Source organism: Salvelinus alpinus, chromosome 12 (genome assembly GCF_045679555.1).
Source record: "Salvelinus alpinus chromosome 12, SLU_Salpinus.1, whole genome shotgun sequence".
Taxonomy (NCBI): domain Eukaryota; kingdom Metazoa; phylum Chordata; class Actinopteri; order Salmoniformes; family Salmonidae; genus Salvelinus; species Salvelinus alpinus.
Window position 1 is genome coordinate 24961742 of NC_092097.1, and position 14351 is coordinate 24976092.

Below are 14351 nucleotides of genomic sequence, written 5' to 3' on the forward strand. Positions count from 1 at the left end.
AGAAAGAGAGAAAGAAGAAAAAGTAGCTACGTAGCATAGAAACGGCATCCTCTACAGTTGGTTCTGACACAGTGTTGCCACAGTGTTGCTTCAAACACAACAGACAAATATAGCTACAGACTCTGTGTTGCAGTACAGACGGCTGGGAAACAGCTACCGGCAGACACCTGTAGGACAGTACAGACAGTAGACAGTACTACAGACAGTTTGGAGGCAGTACAGACGGTCCAGTACAGACATGCAGTGTAAGCGTTTCCTTTCGTGTATTCTGCTGCTTACCGCCGTCGGACCCCTCCTCACACACCCCGTCTCACACTCTAACGAGATGTCCTACACCGGAACAGGTGAGTGACACAAACATGCAAGCACACACACACACGTTATATCATGTTGTATATATGTCATGTTAAGTCCCGTTATGTCATGTTTATAGCGTCTGTAGAGGAGGACCAGGTGATGAGTCCAGAGGAGCTGGTCCTTTCTGACCACACCTACAGATTCCACAGTGCACCTGGCCGTGGCAGTGAGTGACATTGAGTGTTTGTGTGTCAGTTTGTGCATCAGAAGAGAGAGCGGGTCTATGGTGTCAGCCTTGTGTAAGTGTACGATGTGAGCAGCACGATGTGAGGGTGGGTCTGATGGTCTTCTCTAAATGTGTGAGTCTGTATATGAGAGAGAGACAGAGAATGTAAACATATACCTAACCAGGTCTTTGTTTCCACTCTAAATGTGTGAGTGTGAGTCTGTATATGAGAGAGAGACAGAGAATGGTAAACATATACCTAACCAGGTCTTTGTTTCCACTCGTCTCTGTACAGATCTAAGATCAGCAGTGTTCAGCCCAGACCAGGCCGTGAGAGAGGTGAGAGATCAGTCCATCCAAAACAAACTAGCAATCTCATTGAACACAGGCACCTTTCACATACTAAGCATTCAGCAAAGTATCAAAGCTCTCCTCAACTCTCGTTCCTTTCACTTACTCTCTCTACTACTTAATTTCTTTCTCTCGCTCTCTCTCAGGTGCTGTTGGAAACACCAGCTCTGAGCCCTCAACCTCGTTTCCTGGGCAGCAGAAGAGAGTACAGAAAGAGAACCACTACAGAGTGCTTCTGGAAGTACTGTGTCTAGGAGTGACACACACGATACATAGTATGTATTTATTCTGTTGTGTTCAGGCACAGCTCAGGTGTACATAGTGAAATAGTGAATATGAGTAATAAACATGACTGTGTAGTGTTGTATGTACAATAATGAATAAAACAGTATGTTTGGAGATCAGCTTGTGTTGATTGTGCCTCAGTGACAAATCTCTTGAGAACTCAGTGTCAGGACTGTGTACTGTATGTGATTGTGTGTTGATAGACGACCAGATAGAGACCTAGAGACTGTTGGACTAAAAGCTACCTTTGAAGGAAGATTAGCTAGGAAAGGTTACCAAAATAAAGACAACTGACATTTACTCCTGAGGTGCTGACTTGCTGCACCCTCGACAACTACTGTGATTATTATTATTTGACCCTGCTGGTCATTTATGAACATTTGAACATCTTGGCCATGTTCTGTTATAATCTCCACCCGGCACAGCCAGAAGAGGACTGGCCACCCCTCATAGCCTGGTTCCTCTCTAGGTTTCTTCCTAGGTTTTGGCCTTTCTAGGGAGTTTTTCCTAGCCACCGTGCTTCTACACCTGCATTGCTTGCTGTTTGGGGTTTTAGGCTGGGTTTCTGTACAGCACTTTGAGATATCAGCTAATGTAAGAAGGGCTATATAAAAAAGTCAATTGTTGTCATCCTTTTTATGTAGTCATTTCAAGTTGTCACAAAAACTCCCTCAATTCAAAACAAATTGCTTTGTTTTGTATTGTCACGACTTCCGCCGAAGTCGGTCCTTCTCCTTGTTCGGGTGGTGTTCGGCGGTCGACGTCACCGGCTTTCTAGTCACCATCGATCCATTTTTCAGTTTCGTTTTGTTTTGTCTGTATTAATCACACCTGGTTCCAATTCCCCTATCATGTTCCCTATTTAACCCTCTGGCTTACATTTCTGTTTTGTCCGTGATTGTTTGTGCGTTAGTGGTTGTGGTTTATACATTGTGTTTGTGATTATTTCCATTTGTGGAATTATTGCCATTAATCGTGAGTAAACACTGTGGTTTCGCTCAACACCTGTGTCCTGCGCTTGACTCCGATAATTCTCCGCACACAACCCTGACATGTATACAGTTTTTTTCTTCTAAAATACATTGTTCTGTACCCCCAAAAATGTACAAAACCTAGACAAACAGGACACTTATGGACATGAGCGCATAGAGAAGACACACACACCAAACATACAAAAGACACCAACATCAATCCTTTATAACATTTCATTCAATAAAGTGAGCCTGGCTGTGGTTGCAGCTTGTTGAGGTTAGGACAAGGAGTACTAGGGAACCTTTGGAATCGTAGAGACACAATAAACAACAATCACAAAAATAGAAATTGAAAGGAGCAGAAGCGGTGGAACGTCATGGCAACTGTTCATTCTAGGTCCAGGTCCACAACAACTTCTGGAGTCCCTGTGCTGGTCCATGGATCCAGGGAACAGCCCAGACGCTGTACTGCAGTTCAACACCCCGTCACTGTCTGTATCATACTGAGGGTTTCTGTGTCCCTAACATCACCCCGTATCTCACAGTGTGTGTCCATACACATGTCACTCCTACACAACATAAGGCCCTTCTGCTTGTCAGATCCATTTGCTCGCTAGACAAAAATGCAGAGTTCATTTGTAGTGGGAGTCGGCTTAGGGCTGTAACTGTCCATACAATCACTCTGCCAGTATCACCCAGAGTGTGTGTCCATAACATCAGTAGATTTCAGTCTGTGTTTTTGATATCTCCCAGTGGTATCGGGCCATCCAGGTTCTAAACAGCCTGCAGAACAGACTCCCAAATTAATATACACAGGGTCTACAATGAGAGAGAGGGAGGGACAGAGAGAGAGTACAAATGATCCATTGGAATCCAACAAAATCTGTCAGAAGTGATCCAATTGGGGTCCAGAGACCAGCCAATAAGAATACCCGTCTCTCACCTGCCAGAAAGTGCCAATCAGAATGCTCCATTCCTCTGTGCCCTCCGGCCCAATACAGACTCTGATGCAGCTGTTCAGATCTGTGTATGTGTGTTAATCTGTGTCTGAAGATTCTAGGGCAGCTTTTCCCAAACTCAGTCCTGGGGACACCAACATTTGTTTTTCAAAAACATTTGTTTTTCAAAGTTCATCCAATGGTTTCTTGCACAGAGATTTCAAGATCCTCTGTCCAACTTTCATCACTCACTCTCCTGTCGGATTTATCTATACTTATGGGCCATGGGCTGTATGTTGTGGAAGCCCTGAATGTTCTGGATCTGAATGGACTGAAAGTTCTGTCTGGGAATGTTGGACTGGATGTACTGCACCTGGACAGACTGCATAGACTGGGGTCTGCATGTTCTGAATGGACTGCATAAACTGAAAGTTATGCGGGAGGTTCTGCTGAACATTCTGTTGTAGGTTCTGCTGAAAGTTCTGTGGGTTTGAGTTTGGGTTCTGGTCTGGTTGAAGCACCATGGGGCACACCCATGCCTGCTGCTGTTTCCCCACTTGGTCCACCCCTGGCTGGCTTCTCAGCATAGTGAAGTAGGGGGTCTGGAGGGTACCCATGGGGGCTTGTGGAGGGGATATAGGAGGGTGGGGCAGCCCAAACTGGGGAAGGGGGTTAGAGGATTCAGAGGAGGGCCAGGCGGAGTAGGGGCGGGGGAGGGCAAGAGGGGGCTCGGGTGGAGAGGCGTAGCTGTCAGACGAAGTTTTGGGTTTGGGACGCTTGTGTTTATTAGGCTTCCCTGTCCGAGTGCGGTTCAACACGGCTGCAGTCACCGGTTGCATCACGTAGTCACCTGAAGGGAGGGAGGAGAGAGAACAGTAGAATAGTAATCACAAATACAGCACATCTATCTGGAAGAAAACCTCATCATCCTAACAAAGCAATGCCACAGGCCTCCAGCTTGGTGGTTGACACAAGTCACCCTGCTCCAAAGCATGTGTGATAACAGTCCTCTACACACACACTGGCCTGGGTGGTGAGGGTGAACCCCGGAGCTGTTGTCTTGCTGTAGATAGGAGCTATAGGGACTGTGGAGGATGCGATCCACATACTCCTGCTCCTCCTTCTGAGTGTGAGCTGAAAGGACCTCCTTGGTCAGACCCACCAATTGCAGCTCCTCGGCAGAAGAGCTAGGGGTGTGGCTAGGGGCAGCACGAGCAGGAGTGGGGTCAGCAGGCTTGCTGCCCATTGGTGCATCCTCTAGGACTGTCACCTCTGGAGGGCAGGGCATAAAGAAGATATATTTTTTGTTTGTTTTGTCATTACAAATAAAAGGGTAGAATATGATTGTGTGTCCGTACCTGACGCTGGCTGGGGAACATGCACTATAGTGCTGCTGTAGGAGCACTAGCTGGTGACTGACACTACACTCATAGCCTTTGTAGACAGAGCGATGTCTGTGAGAGGAGCTCTCACCATAGCTGCTGCTGTAGAGCCCACTGACACCTGATTGTCCAGCACCACAACTACACATACAGACAGACAAAACATCAGAAAGCTGTGTGCGTGTGTGTGTGTGTGTGTGTGTGTGTGTGTGTGTGTGTGTGTGTGTGTGTGTGTGTGTGTGTGTGTGTGTGTGTGTGTGTGTGTGTGTGTGTGTGTGTGTGTGTGTGTGTGTATATATATATTTCCATCAGAGATGGTCTGAGCTGTGTGTGTTTGTGTAACTCACTGTCGGAGCTGGCCTGGGCAGTGTGTGGGTCAGTGGTGGGTGTGTCATCCTCTGAGGTAGAGGAGGAGGAGGAAGATGTGCCAATGGAGCGAGACTTGCTCTTACGCTTCAAGTGTGGACCACAGCCCTCCAGATACCTACAAACACACACTTTATTCGGATCCTCACTGAAACATTGATTGCAGATAAAATACATGTACCATCACAGTGACACCGTCACCCTCTGCTGTCAGTCAGAGGATCCACCCACCTGATGATTCTGTCCACGGAGTTGATCTGCTGATGGGACGGAATGTGCGCTTGCTTCCTGGTCTCCTCATGCCCTCTGACCTCAGCCCTGGTGTGGGGGAAGGGCGCTGTGTGACATCACAAAGGGGTCAAAGGTAAGCCAGAATTTAACTACTGAACAGCTAGATTATTAATTGATTAGCTGAATGAGGTGTGTTAGCAGCCTTTGGTTCCCCAGGACCAGTATTGGTAACTGTTGGATCAGGGTCTGAGCATTATCGTACCTGTGGCAGATTTCCCAAAGGGGGTGAGTATGTGGCTGGATTCCAAGTATGCCTGTTGGCCCCAACTCTTCACATCAGCACAGATCTGCTGCATGGTCATACACACACCACACAAATCGAAAGAGTCATGATTTTACTAGCTTCTCGTTCACCATTGGCATACAGGGAGCTTATTGAACCTGCCATTTGTGACTGACTTGTAAAAATGTGATTTAAAACAATGTACATTTGTAGATTTTTTTGGCATACAAATACGTTTATTTCTTGAAACATTTGAAACGAGCTCCAGTTGTGGCCGCAACCAGGCTAGATCGTGAACGACTCTTGGCGGAATGCATTGCTTGACAGCCGTGAGGGTGATAAGCATTTAACCCTTTACAGTCGTGGGAATTGGCCTCTAGGGATAGGGCTAAATTGAAATGTTACTTACAGAAGGAATATGAAAATGCATAACCATGGTAGCAGTTAAAAGGGAACAGTTTGGAGATAATGGGGAAATTGTTAGACTAAATGTGAGTACACAACAGTTCACCTGACAACACTGAATCCAAACATTACACCGTTGCCATTATGTGCATTACACATTTACTCTACTGTTACTGCATTTGTTGATAACGAAATCTGAAAATACTCTGAGTACATTCATTAACATGATAAGACTAATCCTGGAAAATGTTGGGAAGGTGCAACAAAAGAGAAACAAATGACAAGGGTCTGAGTGAGAGGACTAACTGGTGTCTTCAAGTGGCCACACACCTCCCCAAAGTGTGCACACTTCCTAAGTCATTTCAATGCACTTTTATGACTCAAAGAAGAGTCTTCAACTATTAGGTACCTTTTAAAGCTCTCCTAGCTGTGCCGTTGAGGAACTGAAGCAAGCACACTTCTAGCTGTTTAGTTTGGAACACAATTCTGAATCCATGCCATCACACAATTACTGTTGCTGTTTCATGCAATCCAAAAACGGCCCATTATAAATCGCAATCTGGCTTATGACTAGCTAAGTCATAAAATACGATCTTACAGCGGTAGGCTTTCACAAGGTACCTCAGAGAAACAGAGTCATGCATTCAGGTGCGTGTGCCGGGGCAAATTCTCTTCACATAAACAAACATAGGCTCATTCTGTTCAGAACAACCCAGGGTATAACGCCATGTCATCTTCTAACTGTACATCAAACATAATGATCATAAACGTTGACACTGTATATGACGTCAGTTTTATGATTTTGGCTTGCTTTTATGACAACAAAGCGATATTTACTATAAACCTCAACGTTTCATCTTTAAAAATACATAGAGTCATCTTAATTTACAGCATTTCCCTCACTCAGACAACAAAACATTTGCAAAAGTTGCTCAGGGATGGGGGTAACTTCCTGTCGCGCGTGGTGCTCAAGTTCAGAACGTGTCAGTCAAAACCCATACAGCGCTGTGAAGCGCAGATCCAGAGCTCTGATGTCATGTATAGCATGTTACTGTACAGCCACTACTCGCTTATTAGTGCCCAAATCTGCCAGTTTCAACCCGTATACTGGTACGAGTGCAATGGGCTGAGAGTGAAATGGGCTGAGAGTGAAATGGGCTGAGAGTGAAATGGGCTGAGAGTGAAATGGGCTGAGAGTGCAATGGGCTGAGAGTTCAATGGGCTGAGAGTGAAATGGGCTGAGAGTTCAATGGGCTGAGAGTTCAATGGAATGAGAGTTCAATGGGCTGAGAGTGCAATGGGCTGAGAGTTCAATGGGCTGAGAGTTCAATGGGCTGAGAGTTCAATGGGCTGAGAGTTCAATGGGCTGAGAGTTCAATGGGCTGAGAGTTCAATGGGCTGAGCACAATATTGTTTGCGAACTGCAGCCTTCCAAACGATTCATTCTCGAGTTTGTTGAGTAGAACCAGAACATACACAGCCTCTGCTCAACAAACACAAACTGTTTGGAAGGCTGCAGTTCGCAAATGATATTGTGTTTAGGCCTTTATTCTCATACCCATCACAACATTCAATAATGAATTAAATTAATTCTTGCACCATGCGATCAGTTATCAGTTCTAAACATATATTTTCTTCTCTAAGGTGCCTGCAGCCTGATCTGTTTTCCCTCATGCACATGATAGACAGTTGCTGGTGGAGAAAGTCTCCGGATCTGCTGAGCCGGAGGAGCGCGTATTTATCCTGCTTTAAAATGTATTGCTGCAGCAGATCAAACGAATCATGACTCTCGAAGCAGTAAAAAGAGACACAAACTAGTATCTAGGTAACAGGAATAGTATTGTAACAGGCTGTAGTGGTGCTGTATTGTCTCACCGGTTCAAGGTGTGAATCCTCCCACAGGTTGCCATTGCTGTCGCAAGAGGAATCCACACTGATGTAGTGCTCATGGGAACCGTTACTGCCCAGACTGCCATAACCACTGGAGCCATTATTATGGACCGGCTGAACAGAGAACGAGACACACATTTACACACGTTCCAGACTGAGAGGATTAAACTGGTAGCAATATAGGGGCCACGGTGTTTGTGTGTTCTTACCTGCAGGAAGAGCTTGTATTTCTTGGCCTGCAGGTTTTTAATCTCTTTGTGGATGATTGGCAGGTCCTCTTTACTCCGAGCAGCAAACACATCCTCATTCAGAGGGCCCCTACACAGAGACACACAGGGTCAGAGAGAGAGAAAGAGAGCGAGAGAGAGGTACACTCACATCCTGACTTTGTGTCGTCCGATGATGAAGGCGACCTTGCGGCTCCAGGGGTTTATGTAGCTGAACCAGCTGGTGTCCAGGGTGACGTAGTCTCCGTTTTGACAACAAAAACGCACTGGGGAGTGCTCAAATGGAGACTGGCCCACATACTTCAACACTACACAGAGTGAAGGAAGGAGAGAGAGGGGGTCAAGGAGCAAGAAATAGAGGTAGAGAGAGAGAGATTGTAACTATACTGAACAAAAATATAAAAGCAACGTGTCAGAAACATTGTTGTCATGTTTCTTGAGGTGAAATAAAAGATTCCAGAAATGTTCCATATGCACATAAAGCTTATTTCTCTCAAATGTTGTGCACAAATGTGTTTATATCCCTTTTAGTGAGCATTTCTCATTTGCCAAGATAATCCATCCACCTGACAGGTGTGGCATATCAAGAAACTGATTAAACAGCATGATGATTACACAGGTGCACCTTGTGCTTGGGACAATAAAAGGCCACTCTTAAAATTTGCATTTTGTCACACAACACAATGCCACAGATGTTTCATATTTTGAGGGAGCGTGCAATTGGCATGTTGACTGCAGGAATGTCCACCAGAGCTGTTGCCAGAGAATTGAATGTTAACTTCTCTACCATAAGTCGTTTCAGAGAATTTGGCAGTATGTCCAAACAGTCTCACAACCGGAGACCACGTGTAACAACGCCAGCCCAGGAACTCCACATCCAGCTTATTCACCTGCAGGATTGTCTGAGACACGCCACGCGGACAGCTGATGAAACTGAGGAGTATTTCTGTCTGTAATAAAGCCCTTTTGTGGTGAAAAACGAATTCTGATTGGCTGGGCCTGGCTCCCCGCCGGCTAGGCCTTAGCCCTTCGAGGCCCACCCATGGCTGCGCCCCTGCCCAGTCATGTGAAATCCATAGATTAGGGCCTTATGAATTTATTTAAAATTGACTGATTTCCTTATAGGGACTGTAACTCAGCAAAAAAAAAAAAATGTTGCATGTTGTGTTTATATCTTTGTTGAGTAAAGTTGCTTGGCAAAATTGTAATTGGTTGATTGATAAAGTGGAGGATGTGGATGCAAGGTTGCTGTGGTAGTTGGACTGTTGGGATTGGTTGGTTGCTGTAGTGAATTGGTGTGATTGGTTGATGTGATAAAGGCGTACCCTTGCGGTGCATGGAGAACATGATGGGCCGGTCCTTTGGGTAAATACAGGTCAGCAACAATGTGCCAATCAGATCCTGAGGCAGGTATCCTAGCAACGGCACAGCCCTGCACATAAACACCATCAAACACACAGTCAGAGTCAATTCATCTGAAAAATTTGACCGTGGGTTTGTTTACGTGTGTGTGTGTACTGACCGATCGTCCACCTTCAGGAAAACACAGCCCGGGGAGTGTGTGGTGGTGAAGATGCGTTTGTCCATGGGGATACGGGGAGCTGCAGGAGCAACAGCAGCAAACAACGTCAACCTCCACTAACTCCACCAGCAACAACATTCCTAACCCTCTATGGAATCTTCCATTCTCCTCAGAATATTCTAGCCATCTCCTCCTAAACCTTTTGAGCTAGATATACCAAACGTTCCTTTCTATAAAGTGAATAGTATGTATGTAGTTGGCGATGAAGAACATTGTATCTCTTTATGAAACTGTCATTCTCTACTTCTGCCCTACCTCCGTGGATATGGTTATAACCTACACCCTGGACTGAGCACTCCATTCTGCCACCTCTGGCCCCTTGGCACCTCCATCTCATCTCTGTCCTGGCACCTCAGTGGTGGAAGAAGCTCCGCACCATGGTCAGGCCAGCAGAGTCGTTCCGCCAGAGCACAGACTGAAAACCCAGCTCTTTAGACAGCACCTTGGATCCACTACCACTGACCCAAATTTCGTAGATGGAGTTTTAACTTGCAACTTGGTGATATGTACAGTTGAAGTCGGAAGTTTACATGCACTTAGGTTGGAGTCATTAAAACTCGTTTTTCAACCACTCCACAAATTTCTTGTAAACAAACTATAGTTTTGGCAAGTCGGTTAGGACATCTAATTGTTTACAGACAGATTATTTCACTTATAATTCACTGTATCACAATTCCAGTGGGTCAGAAGTTTACATACACTAAGTTGACTGTGCCTTTAAACAGCTTGGAAAATTCCAGAAAATGATGCCATGGCTTTAGAAGCTCCTGATTGTCTAATTGACATAATTGGAATCAATTGGATGTGTACCTGTGGATGTATTCCAAGGCCTACCTTCAAACTCAGTGCCTCTTTGCATGACATCATGGGGAAATCAAAAGAAATCAGCCAAGACCTCAGAAAAAAATGTAGACCTCCACAAGTCTGGTTCATCCATGGGAGCAATTTCCAAACACCTGAAGGTACCACGTTCATCTGTACAAACAATAGTACGCAAGTATAAACACCATGGGACCACGCAGCCGTCATACCGCTCAGGAAGGAGACGCGTTCTGTCTCCTAGAGATGAACGTACTTTGTTGCGAAAAGTGCAAATCAATCCCAGAACAACAGCAAAGGACCTTGTGAAGATGCTGGAGGAAACAGGTACAAAAGTATCTATATCCACAGTAAAAACGAGTCCTATATCGACAAAACCTGAAAGGCCACTCAGCAAGGAAGAAGCCACTGCTCCAAAACCACCATAAAAAAGCCAGACTACGGTTTGCAACTGCACACGGGACCAAAGATCGTACTTTTTGGAGAAATGTCCTCTGGTCTGATGAAACAAAAATAGAACTGTTTGGCCATAATGACCATCGTTATGTTAGGAGGAAAAAGGGGGAGGCTTGCAAGCCGAAGAACACCATCCCAACCATGACGCACGGGGGTGGCTGCATCATGTTGTGGGGGTGCTTTGCTGCAGGAGGGACTGGTGCACTTCACAAAATAGATGGCATCATGAGGTAGGAAAATTATGTGGATATATTGAAGCAACATCTCAAGACAACAGTCAGGAAGTTAAAGCTTGGTCACAAATGGGTCTTCCAAATGGACAATGACCCCAAGCATACTTCTAAAGTTGTGGCAAAATGGCTAAAGAACAACAAAGTCAAGGTATTGGAGTGGCCATCACAAACCCCTGACCTCAATCCCGTAGAAAAGGTTGTGCGCAGACTGAAAAAGCGTGTGCGAGCAAGGAGGCCTAGAAACCTAACTCAGTTACACCAGCTCTGTCAGGAGGAATGGGCCAAAATTCACCCAACTTATTGTGGGAAGCTTGTGGAAGGCTACCCGACACGTTTGACCCAAGTTAAACAATTTAAAGGCAATGCTACCAAATACTAATTGAGTGTATGTAAACTTCTGACCCACTGGGAATGTGATGAAAGAAATAAAAACTGAAATAAATCATTCTCTTCTCTCTTCTCATTTTTACTAGGATTAAATGTCAGGAATTGTGAAAAACTGAGTTTAAATGTATTTGGCTGAGGTGTATGTAAACTTCCAACTTCAACTGTATATTGCACCTGTCAAACTCAAGACCAGTGGGCCGGAGCCCATTCAATCGGCCTGCAGGTGGTTTGCGTATATTTTTTTTTCTGTGAAAAACAATCTCAATCGACATTAAAATTACTAAAACCAAATCGAACCTGTGTAGAAATGGTAATAGCTTACATTTATAGTCTCTTTACTCTGTCCAGCTTACTAACAGTCATCAAAATAAAAGCTAGACAGTCAGAGAGCATCAAAAATGGCAAAAGCGATGGATAGAGGACCATTTTTTTCTCAATTTCTGAAGACCGAATGCAGCAAGCGGGGAAAATGGTTTAACACTCCTGATATATTGGACTTCAATGGATGGTGTTGTGTGTACTTTCTTATGTTTGTATTTCTATTGAGATGTGAAAAAGCCCTGTCCCCTGTCCTCACTACAAAGCCCACATGACCTGCTGCTTCTCAGTCAACGAGTTGCAGACCCCAAACACCATCTGCTCTATTATTTCATTACATTAACATCCCAATGAATGAGTCACTTCCAACAATAGAAATAACCAACACTTCATGTAGCCTAGCCTACAAAACATCCAGATAACTTCCAGAAGATAAGCCTCTGCCTTCATCTCACTATAAATAAGGCTTTACCAATGTGTGCAAATCACAATTTTACTGTTCCATTCTAGCACTGTGATTGTACGTTTTCAATGTATGTTGATATTCTTATAGAACATGTATGTAGATGTTCACTGCTCTTATTGAATGTTTATGTTCACCGCTTATGTACAGACTCCTCTTCATCTATTTACACACATAGGCCTACATGTTACAGCTCTGACCATTTCCTTGTACTCTGGAGTTGAACCCTCAGTCAGAGTTACAGTAGTTAATGACATTTTACATTGGTGAAAAGTTGGCACCTTTTATTTCCCAGAGTGAATAACAACACAAGACAACGTTGACTAAATCTGATAACCCTGCCCTGAGGCCCATCTCTCTGCTGCTTCCTCTCTGGTGTCACAATGCATGTCATTCTCTGGTAGATGCTGGTTGGATGGTGCCTATAGGGAAATTCAAAAGGCTAATTGAGGACCTTTTTAATGAAGAATGTGTTTGTTTTCCATGACTGGGTTTTGCTTTTGGTGTATTGATTTTAATATAGGTGTGTATATTTCTGTGTATCCTATAGTGTATATTGATGGGTATGCATCTGAGAAAGAGACCTTGGTCTCAGCATGACTCCCTGATGAAATAAAGGTTAAATAAATCAAATACGTGTTTACATTCTCAGGTACCTGAAATGGTGGTGTGGCTGGCTCTAACTACGATAGTCCACTTCGAGCTTGTAGTCTTCTTCTGTGATCTTTTTTATTCGCATGTGCATCCCCCAAAACATAAAGCCCATCAGTCGGACTTGTGTACACGAGGAAACGCGTGCTAATTTGTTGTTTTTCTCCCATTTACCATCCAGACACTCGTCCATTCCAAGACGAAGCGTTTGACACATTTCAGCAACGTGAGAAATGGTTTTCTTGCGTTTAAACCGTAAAACTCAACATGTCACATTGGAGAAAAGAAAGGTAACCTAAAAGCTGACCCTAAGTGGGGGCGGGAGGTCCTGTATAAACACAATTTCACTTCCTTGACAACAGTTCTGCTCAGCGAAGGCAAGTATAAATGCTCTGACTTCTGCAGAGAACATATCGCAGTAAATGCTATATGGCCACTGCAGATGTCCGATTGACTATGTAAATCAAATAAAATGTTATAGGTCACGTGCCAAATACAACCTTACAGTGAAATGCTTACTTACAAGCCCCTAACCAACAATGCAGTTTAAAAAACATGAATAAGAAATAAAAGTAACAAGTAGTTAAAGAGCAGCAGTAAAATATCAATAGGGAGACTATATACAGGGGGCACCGGTTAGTCGACGTAATTGAGTTAATATGTACATGTAGGTAGAGTAATTAAAGTGACTGCATAGATAACAATAGAGAGTAGCAGCCTTCCTCTGACAACGCCTGGTATAGAGGTCCTGGATGGCAGGAAGCTTGGCCCCAGTGATGCACTGGGCCGTACGCACTACCATCTGTAGTGCCTTGTGGTCGGAGGCTGAGCAGTTGCCATAACTGGCAGTGATGCAACCAGTCAGGATGCTCTCGATGGTGCAGCTTTAGAAACTTTTTAGGATCTGAGGAACCATGCCAAATATTTTCAGTCTCATGAGGGGGAATATGTTTTGTCGTGCCCTCTTCACGACTGTCTTGGTGTGCTTGGACCATGTTAGTTTGTTGGTGATGTGGCTCCACTACAGCCCCGTCTGTTAAAATTAAATCTGGCCACTGACTGTAGCCTTTTCATTTTTACTCTTGCAGAATGAAGCATTTCTTGCAGTAAAATTATACACCAAATCTATGTTTGTTCTGGAACAGGAGTGGAGAAATATGATGCATTTCTTTCAGAATATTGAGAGAATATGAATGCAGTTAGGTTCCTTCTGTAGAAATGGTATCTTTATCAGCATCATAAAAGCTGATAGTATTTCAACCACATAAAATATGCATCTAAGCCAAACTGAAATCTGATCAGAAACACCTTTAGTAGTTTTCACAGCTTTCTATTTCATTACAACCGGTCAAACTGATGTCATTAGGACATTTTGCACAGAAAATCTTTCCCCATTTTTTGAGTTTTGCATTTTCTCCCTGGTGTCTAAAGGTCTTTGCTCCAAGAAAGAAGCAGACGACAAAGCAAACTTCACCAATGTCAACTAGATTGAAGCATTCATTTCATTCTATTGATTTATGACATTATTCTGGTGAGCAAGGGTTTATTTAGTCTTCTAGGGCAACATATGACAGAAGAGTCAGTGATCTA

The 14351-nt window shown here is 44.2% G+C and overlaps 2 protein-coding genes across 2 annotated transcripts; one reads left to right on the forward strand and one right to left on the reverse strand.

The window, feature by feature from the left end:
• The first annotated feature begins 238 nt into the window (after window positions 1–238).
• LOC139535263 (prepro-urotensin II-beta-like) lies at window positions 239–1314 on the forward strand. Its single transcript, XM_071334589.1, has 4 exons — window positions 239–344; window positions 434–523; window positions 819–862; window positions 1021–1314. The coding sequence occupies exons 1-4, from the start codon at window positions 239–241 to the stop codon at window positions 1126–1128; spliced, it is 348 nt and encodes a 115-aa protein (XP_071190690.1). The 3' UTR covers window positions 1129–1314.
• Window positions 1315–2344: 1030 nt separating this feature from the next.
• On the reverse strand, window positions 2345–9735 carry per3 (period circadian clock 3). The gene is given in 12 exon segments (XM_071334590.1): window positions 2345–3918; window positions 4095–4340; window positions 4427–4591; window positions 4798–4934; window positions 5048–5153; window positions 5310–5397; window positions 7611–7739; window positions 7835–7943; window positions 8004–8160; window positions 9178–9284; window positions 9375–9453; window positions 9690–9735. Coding segments are annotated over 12 exon segments (1944 nt in total). The 3' UTR covers window positions 2345–3343.
• Window positions 9736–14351: the final 4616 nt, after the last annotated feature.

What these genes read in the sequence shown, in the direction of transcription:
- LOC139535263 (XM_071334589.1), top strand. Translation starts at nt 239, where the DNA reads ATGCAGTGTAAGCGTTTCCTTTCGTGTATTCTGCTGCTTACCGCCGTC. An exon ending in CAGTGCACCTGGCCGTGGCA is followed by an intron (nt 524 to 818) that starts GTGAGTGACATT and finishes GTCTCTGTACAG; the next exon opens with ATCTAAGATCAGCAGTGTTC. An exon ending in CAGACCAGGCCGTGAGAGAG is followed by an intron (nt 863 to 1,020) that starts GTGAGAGATCAG and finishes GCTCTCTCTCAG; the next exon opens with GTGCTGTTGGAAACACCAGC.